Genomic DNA, 15584 nt, shown 5'->3' with positions numbered 1-15584 from the left:
AGTTTGCGTTTGTATTTTTGAATAATTAGTGCATTGGAGAGGTCACATGACTCCTACTTTGCCGAACTTAACAATCATGGTAACGTCTTAATTAAGAGTTGCTTCTCACATATGATAACATATTTATCATACGGGGCTCACCATCAAACTAATTATATTGACATCCGTGTTGAAATTCGATAAAAAAAGAATTGGGCTTTTAATAAAGATTTGTATATGTGGATCGACCCTCAGAGATAATGGCGACAGGTGGCGGATCGGATGGTTTTAAATTATGAATCGTGAGAAAATAACTGTTTTAAAACCACTATTTAGGTGCATGGTGGTAAAAGATGTTATCCTATAAAGTTTAGTGCCGATTAACCTTGGGAGCTCAGAGGAGAAGGTTCACAAACAAACGGACATTTCACTTTTATATATACAGACTAGCTGAATGCACCCGGCGTTGCCCGGGTTTTTTTTTTTTGAATGAATTTACTACTATAATTCAGCTTTTACTCGTGGCCGTAGAAGATTGACTACTATAATTCAGCTCAGCTTTTAATTGCGAAATGGGCCCGGCCCAGCCGAAGCGGCCTCCACCGGCTTCGCCACCTAGCCTATAACCTTCCCGGGGCCCGTCCCGACAATTTTTGTATTGGAGGTTTCCTCCTATCTTTCACCGTTCATGAGATTAGCTTGCGCAGACAAACAAACAAAAACTTTCTTTTATAATATAGAGAAGTGATAAAGATAATAATAATAATACGAGCTGAATGCACCCAGCGTTGCCCGGGTTATGTTTGAATAAATTTAATCTTCTGTCTGACGCGAGCCCAGTATCAGTTAGTGCTCAACGATTCCTTGTTCTTTCTTCTGTCGGGCCCCGCGAGAGAAAATTTTGAAAGCATGTGTTGCAATCAGTCAGATGTTCCTATTAAGTGCATAAGTTGTACTTCAAGAGAATTTTGAAAGAACAAAAAGATTTATTGCGAAATGGGCCCAGCCCGGCCAAGGTGGCCTCGCCACCGAGCCTATAACCTTCTCGGGGCCCGTCCCGACATTTTTTGTTTCAGAGGTTTCCTCCTATCTTTTACCGTTTAGGAGATTAGCGCGTGCAGACAAGCAAACAAACAAACAAACAAACAAAAACTTTCTTTTATATATATATAATACAGTGCATTCAGAAAGTATTCAGACCCCTTCACTTTTTTCACATTTTGTTATGTTGCAGCCTTATGCTGAAATCGTGTGAATTCATTTTTTCCCTCATCAATCTACACTCAATACCCCATAACGACAAAGAGAAAACAGGATTTTAGAAAGTTTTGCAAATTTATTAAAAAGAAAGAACTGAAATATCACATTTACATAAGTATTCATACCCTTTGCTATGACACTTGAAATTTAGCTCAGGTGCCTCCCATTTCTCTTGATTATCTTTGAGATGTTTCTGCACCTTGATTGGAGTCCACCTGTGGTAAATTCAATTGATTGGACATGATTTGGAAAGGTACACACCTGTCTATATAAGGTCTCACAGCTGACAATGCATATCAGAACTCAGTGAAAGACACATGAAAGCCCGCTTGGAGTTTGCAAAAAAGCACCTGAAGGACTCTCAGACTGTGAGAAACAAGATTCGGTGGGCTTTAATGTGTCTTTCACCGAGAAGAGGCTTCCGTCTGGCCACTCTGCCATAAAGCCCAGATCGGTGGAGTGTTGCAGTGATGGTTGTCCTTCTGGAAGTTTCTCCCATCTCCACACAGGATCTCTGGAGCTCGGCCAGTGACCATCAGGTTCTTGGTCACCTCTCTTACCAAGGCCCTTCTCCCCCAATTGCTCAGTTTGGCTGGGCGGCCAGCTCTAGGAAGAGTCCTGGTTGTTCCAAACTTCTTCCATTTAAGAATTATGGAGGCCACTGTGCTCTTGGGAACCTTCAATGCACCAGAATTCTTTTTGTCGGCTTCCCCAAATCTGTGCCTCGACACAATCCTGTCTCTGAGCTCTGCAGGCAGTTCCTTCTACCTCATGGCTTGGGTTTTGCTCTGATATGCATTGTCAGCTGTGAGACCTTAAATACACAGGTGTGTGCCTTTCCAAATCATGTCCAATCAATTGAATTTACCACAGGTGGACACCAATCAAGGTGTAGAAACATCTCAAAGATGATCAAGAAAAATGGGAGGCACCCGAGCTAAATTTCAAGTGTCATAGCAAAGGGTCTGAATACTTATGTCAATGTGATATTTCAGTTTTTTCTTTTTAATAAATTTGCAAAACTTTCTAAAATCCTGTTTCTTTTCTTTTTTTTTTTTTTTCTTTTTTTTTTTTTTTCTTTTTTTTTTTTTTCTTTTTTTTTTTTGTATACAAGGTCGAGGCTCGTGAAAGAGCGAACATTAATCACACAGAAAGACAAACCGACACATAAAACATATAACATCGGGAGCGGTAGACAAGATGGGGAGAGAGGGGGAAGGACACAAACACAACATTTGAGAGCAGGGACCGAGAGACATGGAGACATCGAGAGATCTGAGAGAGGGCGAGGGCTTTGGGGGGGGGCGTGGGAAGGGGGCGGTGGGAGAGGTATAAAACATATGGACACTGCCAGGACTTCCAGGAAAGAAGTTGGAATTTCAAACAAGGTGGATCTGGGGTGAATTAGCGGGGGTAGAAAAGATCAAGGTTTTGGATGGGGGAAGATAAGAGATGGTGGTGAACAGCTGTTTTAAAGACCTGGAGGGAGGAGTGGGATTGAAGGGAGTGAGGGAGTTTGTTCCAGAGGCGGGAGAAAAGAGGAATGAAAGAGTGAAGGTGAGCAGAGAGCCGAGATTTCGGCAGTTTAACCATCAGAGGGTTGCTGGCAGATCTTGTGCGACCTGTAGGAATATTTGGGGGACAGAGCACAGAGAGAGCTGGGGGTGCAAGGCCGGAGAGGAGTCGGTAGAAGACAGAAAGACCACCTACCTGCCTGCGGTGAGTGAGTGAAAGGCCCTCAGAGATAGCTTCATCGCGGGAGATTCCAATAATTCTGAAAGCTTTGGTTTCAACAGCGTGAAGCCGAGCTAGGTGTGAGGCAGGAGCACCGGCCCATAGGGGAGAACAGTATTCCATTGAGCTGCGGATGAAAGCCTTGTATGTGGTGAGGAGCTCAGGTGTGCCGAGGAAGGACTTCGCACGACGGAGGATGCCCAGTCGGCGACTGGCTTTGGAGGCCAGCTTGGAAATGTGGTTTTCCCAAGAAAGATCATGGCAGATAGTGAGACCCAAAATCTTGAGCGACAGAACTTCTTGGAGAGGATTGTTGAGAAAGTAGATGGGAGGGTTGTCCAGTCGATCTTTTCGGAGAGACATAGTAAGAGTGTGAGATTTGTCAGGATTGAAAGACATGTTCCACTTGTTTGACCAGTCTGTGATTTTGTCCAGGTCTTCAGAGAGTGAGGAGGCAGCAGACTGCCGATCTGAGGGAAGAGGAATGGAGCGGCAGAGAGTGGAGTCATCAGCAAAGAGATAGAGAGGATTTTCGAGAGAGTCAGAGAGATCATTGATGAAGACCAGAAAAAGCACGGGGCCCAGAACACTGCCTTGGGGAACTCCAGCCTGAACAGGAAGAGGAGATGAGAGAAACCCATTCAGGGCCACACGTTGACGACGACTAGAGAGGAAGTCCGCCAGCCATGCGTGGAGATTTCCATGGATACCAAAGGAGGAGAGTTTGGTGAGCAGAGCGGGGTGCCAGACCGTGTCGAAGGCACGTGATATGTCGAGGGAGACAGCTCTAATTTCCTGTTTGGCATTGAGGACCTCCATCCATTGTTGAGACAGCAGAAGCAGCATGTCCAGAGTAGAGTGACCTGGTCTGAAACCAAATTGATGATCAGAGATCAAGCCATTGGAGAAGAGGAAAGATTTCATATCCGAAGCAATGATGGATTCCATGACTTTGCTGATAATTGGGAGAAGGCTGATTGGTCTGTAGTTGCTAGGATCTGTTTTTGCACCTTTTTTGTGCAAAGCGGTGATGTTGGCTGATTTCCAAGCAGATGGCAGTTGACCTTGAGCAAAAGAGAGGGTGAAGAGAACAGAGAGAGGGTGAGATAGAGCAGCAGAGCAGGATTTTAGGACCCGTGGGCTGATGCCGTCGGGTCCAGTTGCAGAATCAGAGTCGAGGGTTGACAGAAACTTTTCCACCTTGTCAGGAGGAAAGGACACGGAGTCCAGGAGCAGCAGGGTACGACTGGGTATGGTGGGTACAGAGAGGGATGGGTTTGGGACACAAGATTTAGAGGCAAACACAGAGTTGAGGCATTCAGCTTTTTCACGTGCGGAGTCAGCTGTGTAGCCGTTTGAGGTAAGGGAGGGGATGGAGGGGGAACAAACACCAGAAACGGATTTGACCAGACGCCACCAGGATTTGGAAGAGGGAGACAGATAACAGAGTTCGGTCTTGAGAATGGAGAGATATTGTTTCCTGGCTCTCCTGAGGGTGGACACACACTTGTTTCGGGCTTTGTGAAAGGAAATGAGATTTCCTTCCGTTGGATTTGCTTTCCAGGAGACGAAGGCAAGTTGTTTCTGGGCAACAGCCTCACCACAAGATTCCGTGTACCATGGACGGGAGGAAGGGTATGACAACTGAAGACGAGATGGGATAAATCTGTGCATGAGAGAGAGCAATTTACTTTGGAAGAATTCCCAGGATGAGTTGATGTCAGAGGTGGTAGAGATGGGAGACCAGTCCAGATGATTGATGGCTGCTTGAAGACCGTGCCAGTTGGCCTGAGTGAAATGCCAGACTCGTCGACGCTGAGCAGGCTCCCTGAGGATGGTCAGAGAGATGTCCACTTTAACAAGGACATGATCAGATGATCCGATCGGAGCAGAAGAAGAGCAGCAGACATTTTCAGGGAAGTTAGTCATAACCAAGTCCAGAAGAGAAGATGTTCCGTTGACTGAGATCCGGGTCAGGAAATTGACAGATTGTGTCAGTCCCAGTGAGTCGCAGAAGTCCTTTGCTGAGGAGCCATGGCTGGTGAGAGAGGTACCCACACCCAGCCAACTGGCATGATGACAGTTGAAATCACCACATATGAGGAAGAGAGAGTTGGGATGAGTAGATAGAAGTTGGTCCATATCATCAGACAGCGAGATGTAGATGGAGTCATCACTGTTTGGTGGACGGTACAACACACATATGAACAAGAGGTGGGAGCGAAGGGGAAGCCGTAGCCAGAGGTATTCCTGGGGGTGAGGTGGAGAGAGTGCAGTGCAGGGCGAGTGAGGAAGAGAGTTTTTGATAAAGATAGCAACCCCGCCTCCAGGACGAGGCTCAGGTCTATCATACCGGAGGAGGGAGTAGCCCGGGAGAGATACTATGGAATCAGAGACATCATAAAGGAGGAAAGTTTCTGTTAAGCAGATCACGTCTGGTTTGACAGAAGCAACCTGTTTGGAGAGATCAGTTAAGTTTGAACGAAGGCCCCGGATGTTTGAGGTCCATACCGTTAATGAAGAGGAAGGGGGAGCATCAGATACAGAACAGGGGGGAGGAGGGGTAGGGTAAGATGTGGAAGAGGTGGAAGAGGTAGGGAGAGCTGTTGAAGGTGTGTCAGAGATTTCAGAATAGCTCGGAGAAAGGGAAGGATGGGGCGGACAAAAGGTTTGATGGTGATTGGGTGAGCCACAATGAGGTGTTATTTGAGGAGGGGGAAGAGCGAGGCAGAAGGTTGGGGGAGATGGAGGTGAGAGTTTGAAGGGGGAAGAAGCGGGGAGGACGCTTTGAGGAGGGGGAGTGAGAGGGGGGAAATTGAGAAGCAATGAGGGTGGGGAGATTTGAAGGGGAGGGGTGAGGGGGAAGTTTGGGAGGGAAGGGGCAAGGGGAGGGATTTGAAAGGGATGGGATATGGGGGAGATTTGGAGGGGAGGGTTGAGGCAGGAGTCTAGGAGGGGAGGGGCGAGGGGGCGTCTTGGCGGGGAGGGGTGAGGGGGTCGTTTAGGAGGGAGGGGGCAAGGGGGGAGATTTGAAAGGGATGGGTGATGGGGAAGATTTGGAGGGGAGGGGTGATGGGGAAGATTTGATGGGGAGGGGTTATGGGGAAGATTTGGAGGGGAGGGGTGAGATTGGATTTTTGAAAGTGTACGATTTATGGGAAACGAACATTTATTGCAAAATGAGTTGCTTGTGACCTTCGAGTTAAAAATACGTTTAAGGACGCTGGATGGAGGATGGAGTGCAGGAGAGTTTAGGGAATGTAGAAAAAAGGCACTATAGGAGATGGATATTTTTTTTGGGATGAATTGATTTGGTGAGCAAGTCGAAAGCAGCCTTTTAAAGAAGAAGAAGAAAAAGGTGTTATAAAATATGACGGAATACATAACTTGAGGGGAAAGTGTAAACATTGAAGGTTAATGAGTGAAAACTATCTGGGGAAATGGGGGAGAAACACGTGGTCGAAGAACGAACGAACGAATAAGAATGAATAAACGAATGATAACAGAGAAGGAAAATGTTTTTTTTTTTTTTTTTTTTTTTTTTTTTTTTTTTTTTTTTTTTTTTTTTTTTTTTTTTTTTTTTTTTTTTTTTTTTTTTTTTTTTTTTTTGAGTTGAGATTTACACAAGGAAGTAGGTAGGCTATGGGTGAAAAGCCTGGGAATACAGAGAACGAAAGTTATTGGATCACAAAAGACGGACCGCTGAGATAAAAAACAAAGCCTCAAGGTTGTACAGTGCACACTGTACAAGGCCTCAAGACACGACACGGCAAACAGACGATCAATTTATGAAAGATAAACACCGAGAAACAACCAAAGTTGCACACAATAACTTCACACACCGAAAGATAAATACAGTTTCGACAAAATACAATTGTGAACAGACTTAACTTCGAAAAACGTGGAGACCGTGTGGAGCTTCGAAAATCCCTGCCGCCGTCTCCAAGATCTCGCGAGAGTGATCCCTGCCGCCGTCTCTTTGTCATTATGGGGTATTGAGTGTAAATTGATGAGGGAAAAATGAATTTAAACGATTTCAGCATAAGGCTGCAACATCATAAAATGTGAAAAAAGTGAAGGGGTCTGAATACTTTCTGAATGCACTGTATGATCAGGGAGAATAGTGGAGGTCAGTTTCAAAACTGTATCTGCATTACTTTTCGCACCAATTTTAAACATTCACACCAACTTTGGTCAAAATATGAACAAAACCCATTTGGATGCAATCCAGCCCTTTTCAGCCCTTTTCCTTTTATCATAAATAGTTGGGAGGGTGGGTAGGTGAGAATTGAGGGGCTAAAATATACTGTCTGCCACGCTTGCAATAGGAAAAGTGTAAATAGCCATGCACCCGTCCAATAAGAAAAGTGTAAATGGCTAGACACCAGTACAAATAATTACTGAAATGTATTCGACGAATTATCCATTCATTTTGGATCCACATAAAGTTCATTAATCTTGACTGTGTTGAAGCAAACAAAGTACACTGAACAAAATTACAAACGCAACATCCGACATTTTGAAAGAATTTATGAACGTTACGGTTCTATTGATAAATCCGTTACGGATTCGTCCGTGAAGAGGACTCTTCTCCAGCATGCCGAGGGCCAACGAAAATGTGCGTTCGCCCACTGTAGTCGGTTCCGACGGCAAACATCTGTCAGGTCAAGACCCTGGTGAGGACGGGCATGGAGATTGATTTCTCTGAGACGATTTCGTACGGTCTGTCCTGTGATTCGTCGGTTATTCAGACCAACCGTCTCTTGTGCTGTCTGTGTCGCTGGTCACAGATGATCACGCAGGTGCAGGAGCCGGATGTATCGATCCTGAGCTGGTGTGGTAACACGTGGTCTGCGGGCATGTGGTTGATTGGCTGTCACGCCAAACTGTTTGAAACGGCGCCGCAAGCGGTTGATGGTGGAGAAATGCACATTGCACTGTGCAGCAACAGCTCTGACGGACATCCCAGCATTCAGCATGCCAATGGCGTGCTTCCTCATGAATTGGGGCATCTGTGGCATTGTGACGTCTGACAAATCTTGTCATTTTTGGGAGGCCTTTTATTGTCCCCAGTACAAGGAGTGTCTGAGTAATGCTCACGCTCTTTGAAACGCGACAGTACATGCCACACCCGTCTGGTGGGAGCAATATCTCATAACGGGAGTGCCACAAGATTGAAAACGTTTAAACACCCTTATGCACTCAAATTCAAGACTCATCAACCTTTTGCACATACAGAAAAATATTGGTGATATTTTACTGTAACGTTCATAAATTATTTCAAAATGTCGGATGTAGCGTTTATAATTTTGTTCAGTATATTTGGGATAAAAGTACCAGTACCAGTACCAGTAAAAATAAAAGTACCAGATTGAGTACCAGCTCACTGGTAATTCCCTGTTTGTCGTTAAAGGCGGCAAAAAGGGTTGGCGTCAGGAAGGGCATCCGGCCGTAAAACATTGCTTCAAAAAGGGGACCGAAAAACAACAACAACCACGGTTCCCGAAAAAGGCCAACCCCTGCTTTGCGGGGAAAAATGGCCTCTAAAGGTGTTTTTTTTATATTTGGGATAAAAGCAGTTCCAAAAGGGAAATCCACATGCACCAAATGTTTTTCAACATTGTGCCGGCACCGCCACGAGTCTTAACCCCATGTTGATGCAGGGCCAAATATGCCAAATTACAATCACGTATTATATTTTCCATGCACAGGAGGTACAAACACCAAAAAACTTATTGATAACAACATCAATAATGAAGCCTTAATAACACTTAAAGGCGTTTCATAGAGCTGAAGTGAAATAAACTGGCAAAGTACAGCAAACCCCCCAACATTAATTACATTGCCAGGGAAGATTTGGCATTTTCTCATTTGTGTATTCACTTACATATTTAAAAAAATTTTATCCTTCTATTATTGATTTAATAAAGCACAACATGGGCTAATATTTTTGGTGCCAAGTGAATCAACAGCTCTGTATTTCCAAAATGATTGTTGAACAGACCATCTGAAAAAAACATTTGAGGTTGTGATGCATAACCAAATACAAGTGGAATCTGCAGCAACAATGAAAACCTGAACATTCCTCATGACATTAGCATGAGATTATCATATTATTGGGAGATTTAAAAAATACATTCCTTCAATGTTCTTTTAACGAAAAACAGGGACTCCACACTTGTTTTTATTTGTATTTTGAAAAAACATACAACAAGAAGGACTGCAAGAGCTGAAGGACAAAAAATATCTGATCTGAAAGCAAAGTATACATACAGAACAATAACGTTGCTTGTCCTGCACTAAAATTAGATGAACTTATCTCAATATGTCAAATGTTTAACATCAAAAGTTTAGTTTCAAACATAATTATAATAAACACATTTTTAATCAATGCTAAAATGCCAATGTGGGGCCAATGAAGTAAATAAAATCCATCACAAACAGATTACTTTCTATTCCTTTACAGCTTTCCTGAATTCAAAAGGTACTTTTTTGCATCCATTTACCAGTAATTGATCAACATATGGTGAAAGGGTGTTGAAAAAAAAAAAGTAAAGCCAAGTACCGGTAAGCATTATCTTCTACAATGTTAAGTACTGGAGTGCATATTCAAAAGATGCGGAAGTACAAAACATAAATGGATCACAAGTCCTTTAAACATGCATTAATTAACCTTATCAGGAAACCAAATAATAGGCACAGAAAATTAGCATGAAAAAAAAATCTCACAAATGGTTCAATCAAAACAAACAAAATGCTGCAACAAAGAATGAAATTGACAAAAGTAAATGAGTGAAAAAAAAATAAACACAAGAACGCTTCTGCTTGAGAATAAAAACTGAACAAAAAAAAAATATATATATATATATCACATTTCTACTTAGCAAAGTCTGCAGCATTAAGTTGAGGAAAAATAATCGTGTCAAAACTAAATACCGGTTGTAAATATATATATATAACGAGAAATATGGTTATTATATATATAACCAAAAAAAATTATAATAATGTTTATCTTGTGTACTTGTGACGATGGAAAATGCATGCCTTTTTTGTCTTGTTTTTATTAAGTTTATTTAAGCTTCAATCTTCTGCTTTTTATTCATCAAATTCCCACGTTATCTTTACCCCAACATCAAATCCCAACTGAGGATGACAAAACCTAGTGACAACCAAACCTAGTCACAAAAAAATAAAAAATAAAAAAATAAAAAAAACCTTCCTTTGTCAAATGGGTTTGTCAATTTTGGACTTGCTCCGTTATTCCCTGCCTTTTGCACTTATTAATTTGGGGAAAATATCATACAGTCGCTTGTATTCATCAAGGCAGTACCTATCAAGTAACAACCAATTTAATTTCTAGCAAGGAAAAACATCATATGCCGATCAGCCTCACTATGTTTTGCCATCAGGGCAAGATTTATGTACAAGAAAATTGATGCTCCATTTTTGTGACAAACTATATTTTGCCTCTCAATCGCTCGACTACCTTTTCCGAACGAAATATTAAAGGCTGCTCTTGATCCCAACATGTGGATGTCTTTACCATAATAACATTAAATGTGACCAAAACAAAGGGGAGGGAATTACCAAACAAAGTCACGAACCAATACCTCGTGAGATTTTAAAGCAGTTTATCTTGAAAGCAGACAGGTTTGTAAGTGTGCAAGGAGTGGTCGATCACTGAATGTAAAGGCATGGCAGTGAGATGGCAGTGAGAATAAAGAAAGTGAGTGTTATTTTAACAAAACACAAAGTTAACATTGCATGAGATAAAAAAAGGGGTTTAAAAAATGAAACCAAGTCAAAGAAAGGAGGTCAAACAACTTCTCTGAAGTATAAGCATGCTCATGTCATACAAGCATAAATGCAACCACCTGGCAGTGGCAGGTGACACTCAAAACAGAATTCGTCAGCAGACGAAAAGCAACAAGAGGGATTAAATGAAGAAAAAAAATAGATATCACAGGCACCTGAGGAAGACTTTTTGACGATCAATTGGGTTTCTGTCACAACCTTGAACAGCCAAGGCTGCTTGTTCACGACTTTCAAAACTAACAACTGCACGACATGAGTATGCATAGCCCCCTCTGATTACTTTGATAGAATCTGAAATAATGTGATAGCCTTTAAAGAAATCCATAATCTGCTGAATATTCACCTTCAATGGCAGGTTTCCCATTTGAACCTTTGTTTGCCCAGATGGCAAATTTGTATGACACTCAGTATGATGACCAGGAACCTGATTTTTAATGATTGAAGAATCACCTGCAGCTTTATCTCTCTGAAAACATTGCCTGGGAATCAGATTCCCCTCTCCGAGTTGTTTCTCCTTTCCTTGCTGTTTCTCCTTTCCTTGCTGTTTCTCCTTTCCTTGCTGTTTCTCCTTTCCTTGCTGTTTCTCCTTTCCTTGCTGTTTCTCCTTTCCTTGCTGTTGGTCCTTTCCTTGCTGTTTCTCCTTTCCTTGCTGTTGGTCCTTTCCTTGCTGTTTCTCCTTTCCTTGCTGTTGGTCCTTTCCTTGCTGTTTCTCCTTTCCTTGCTGTTGGTCCTTTCCTTGCTGTTTCTCCTTTCCTTGCTGTTTCTCCTTTCCTTGCAGTTTCTCCTTTCCTTGCTGTTTCTCCTTTCCTTGCTGTTTCTCCTTTCCTTGCTGTTTCTCCTTTCCTTGCTCTTTCTCCTTTCCTTGCTGTTTCTCCTTTCCTTGCTGTTTCTCCTTTCCTTGCAGTTTCTCCTTTTTTTGCAGTTTTTCCTTTCGCTGTAGCTCCTCCTTTTGTAAGCAAACTTGACCATGTTGTACAAAAAATTTTGTTTTATGTATTTGTTGTACCTCCAATAATTTTTCCCCATTGAATTTTTTCAGCATGTTCCCAAACATCACAGTGTCTTTATTTTTAACATTGGGATTCACCAATCCTTGGTTTCCAAAATTCATTTTGTTGCCAGGAGCATTCAATCTTACTTGATGTGTGCTTTCCTGGGTTAATGCCAACATTTTGTTCTTGTCGCAGTTTCCAATTAACTTCTCTATCTGAAGCTGCAGCATTGAACTGGAGTCTCTTTGTCTGGTTGCGCCTATGTTGTTAAGACATAGCGTTCCTGGTGGAAATGTGAAAGGCAGCTGTGAGCCAGAGCCATACGGCAATTGAAGTGTCAGATCTGCAGTCATCTGTGCATGGTTAATTTGTTGAGAGCCATGTGGTACAAAAGGTTGTGACATTGCCAAAGGCTGCTGTGATGGAGGCTGCGGCCAACTGAAACCTGGTTGCAAGAAACCAGGACTCGGTTCAAACTGAGGATTTCCAGCAAAAGGAGGTTGTGGCATTGGCTGTTGTGATGGAGGGGGATTAGGATGTGTAGGAAGAGGAGGAAATCTAAAATGTGGTTGCAAGAAATCAGGATTTTGTTCAAACTGAGGATTTCCAGCAAAAGGAGGTTGTGGCATAACAAAAGGCTGTTGTGATGGGGGAGGAATAGGAGGTGGTGGATAAGGAGGATATCTAAAATGTGGTTGCAAGAAAACAGGATTTGGTTCAAACTGAGGATTTCCAGCAAAAGGAGGTTGTTGAACGACCAAAGGCTGTTGCAATGGAGGAGGAGGCAACCGTACAGGTGGTTGAGGAAAAAAAGAACTTGATTGTAATGGTGGATTTCCAGTCACAATAGCAGGGGCATGTATTCTATTTGCCAAACAATGTGAATCAGTGCATGCTACTTGAGACTTGTCACACATAAAATGTCTGTACCTATGATACATATTGCCTGCAATTGGGATCAGGCGAATTATCCGACCAGCTAGTTTCCTGCCTTGAATATGTTGAGCAACTGAAGCCTGTTCTTCAGAGTCGAATGCCACGAAGGCTTCACTAACATCATCTTTAGAGTATATTAGAATGAAGTCCTCTGAAACTCCAAACCCATGAAAAAAAAACTGCACTTCCGTTTTGCTAACATTTTTTGGGAGATTTTGCACAAGCAGACACATTTTACTGTACTTCATAAACTCTTTTTCTCCATTGGAATCTATATTAGTGAAGCTGGGCAAACCCGTGACAGGCTCAGGAGGTGATTGCGATTCTTCATAAGTGGATGGGACGTGTGGTCCTGTTAAACGCGAATCATTTGAAGAAAGATGTTGTGAATTTAAATAAGAGCTCAAATAAGAGTGATGGGGAGATTTGTGGCGAGGGGGAGAACGGTCGCAAAGTTTAAAACTGTCGCGAAGTGAGGAACCGTCGCGAAGTGGGGAACGGTCGCGAAGTGCGGAACGGCCGCGAAGTGCGGAACGGTTGAAAAGTGGGGAGAGGTCGCGAAGTGGGGAAAGGTCGCGAAGTGGGGAAAGGTTGCGAAATGAAGTACGGTCGCAGAGTGAAACAGGGTCGCCAAGTGAAGGACGGTCATGAAGTTGAGAAAGGTCGCGAAGTTGAAAACGGTCGCGAAGTGGAGAACGGTCGCGAAGTGGAGAACGGTTGCGAAGTGGAGAACGGTCGCGAAGTGGAGAACGGTCGCGAAGTGGAGAACGGTCGCGAAGTGGAGAACGGTCGCGAAGTGGAGAACGGTCGCGAAGTGGAGAACGGTCGCGAAGTGGAGAGCGGTCGCGAAGTGGAGAACGGTCGCGAAGTGGAGAACGGTTGCGAAGTGGAGAATGGTCGCGAAGTGGAGAACGGTCGCGAAGTGGAGAACGGTCGTGAAGTGGAGAACGGTCGCGAAGTGGAGAACGGTCGCGAAGTGGAGAACGGTCGTGAAGTGGAGAACGGTCGCGACGTGAATAACGGCCATGATATGGAGAACAGTCGCGAGGCGATGAGCAAGAGCGAGAGCGACGTGATGAGCGCAACTGCAGTTGAGCTGATGCATTCTGAAGTGCAATGCTCCAATCATTCTCAGTTGCTGTATACACCTCTACTTTGCACCTCCCTCCACGATGGTTAATGTACTTGCCATGTTGCTGCAATCCAGCAATTGCATCACTTGGTGTTGCAAAACGTATATAAGCTGTTCCAATGCACTCCCCTTTTCGATTCTTGTTTAAAACCACACAATCCACTCTCAACTTATGAAATAATAAATAAATATCATCGTCATTTACATTTGATGGGAGTGCACAGATCAGGACATACACATTATCTGCAACATCAAGGGACAAAGAGGAGCGTTCATAAGTTAATTTAGTTTCTTGCTCATCCAACAATTCCAAATCTTTTAATGTATTTGAAGTTGTACTTTTATTTCTTGAACTTCCACTGCTCTCCTCATTGTTGCTCCACACACTTTTGTCATAATCCAGATCCTTCCTGCTACATTCTTCCCTTTGTGGTACATCACCCTGAACACAGTTTTCTCTTAACATGCTGTCCTTACTCATGCTGTTATGATGTTTCTTCTGGACATCTTTACCAATTCTGCCATAATATGCAGGCAATGCTGGTGCCTGAGAGAATGTACCCTCAATGCAAGGCTTCTCCATTTCGGTTCCTTTGAAATCTTTTGGAATACTTGACTCGAGGGAAAGTTTCAAGTTTAAATTTGCAGGCTTTTGTAGAGCATGTGGGTTGGACACACTGCTAACTAAATCCCATCTCGTCCTTTTTAACTTTCGAGCTGGGCAATTAATTGCAGAATAACATTTTTCAGGATCAATTACATTTCCTCTACTTGTTACAAGACTTCTCTTGTGAAGGACAACATTATCCTCAGAATCTTTCACATCATCTTCTCGAAAGTTATTCAAAATCTCTCTATCCCCAGGTGAGGAGAATCTTTCACTGTTTTTTGACCATGCCAATGTCAATCCAGGCAAAGTAGAACCAACAGCATCCACTCCAAGATGACTAAGTCTGTTGGAACTTGCATCCAAATCTTGATCCTTGGAGTGAGTTGGTGTCTGATTTTCATGTTGTGCTGTCCCCAGAGGGAAAACTTCCTGCAACTGGGGCCTCTGCAGCAGCATCCTCTGTGGGTTGGGCATCGGTTCTCGAATTCCCAGTGAATATGTAGACCGTGAAGGTGCAGACCGGATGTCATTTCTGGGTAAGAACATGGGTCCGGAGTTGCCTGCATCTCCCAATTGTCCAAGTGGCAAATGATGCTCGCTGGAATCGACATTATGGGAAATAGCTGGAAGCATCCTTGGGTCATCTTCCTCATCACTCCTGGTTGTCCTCATCTTCGACGAACATCCCTCAGAACTTGAATGACAACATTTAATGGCACTCAGCATTTCAGACTTGCTTGCTTGCAGCAGCCGGATCCTCGATGCCATTATTATGCCTCCCGTGCGCATCATGGCAAGGTGTGCATCATCTTCGCTCTCAAAAGTGATGTACGCCTCTCCAAGCTTCCCTCCAATTATGTGCACTCCTCCAATTGGGACAGCAAGACCCGTAAAGAAATGGCGGATATCCATTGCGTCTGCCGCATCGGGCAGTCCTTCCATGCAAATGACCACCGCCATGGTGGAGCACTCCGTCGATACTGGATTGCACACGTGCGCACCAGAAAACACATGCACACACGAGCAAACACAGATGGGGGAGAGGGACACAAGGGGAGAGTAAATTTGAATGAGGCATTCCATAACAAGTTGTTAACATTAATATCTGCAGCCATGAAACCTTGGA

At 43.4% G+C, this 15584-nt stretch overlaps 1 protein-coding gene across 3 annotated transcripts in view; it reads right to left on the bottom strand.

The window, feature by feature from the left end:
- Positions 1-9139: 9139 nt before the first annotated feature.
- LOC137435185 (uncharacterized) overlaps positions 9140-15584 on the bottom strand; it is a 367117-nt gene continuing 360672 nt past the window's right edge. For all 3 annotated transcript variants that reach the window (XM_078784578.1, XM_068128743.2, XM_078784579.1), the window contains one exon: positions 9140-15438. In XM_078784578.1, the coding sequence (XP_078640704.1) occupies positions 10934-15418 (4485 nt within the window). In that variant the 5' untranslated portion in view covers positions 15419-15438 and the 3' untranslated portion in view covers positions 9140-10933. The remainder of the gene's footprint in view (positions 15439-15584) is intronic.

This window comes from Myxine glutinosa, chromosome 9, assembly GCF_964187855.1.
Source record: "Myxine glutinosa chromosome 9, kmMyxGlut1.1, whole genome shotgun sequence".
Lineage (NCBI taxonomy): Eukaryota > Metazoa > Chordata > Myxini > Myxiniformes > Myxinidae > Myxine > Myxine glutinosa.
The sequence above is the reverse complement of the archived record's forward strand: the minus strand, read 5'-3'. Positions and strand labels throughout refer to the sequence as shown.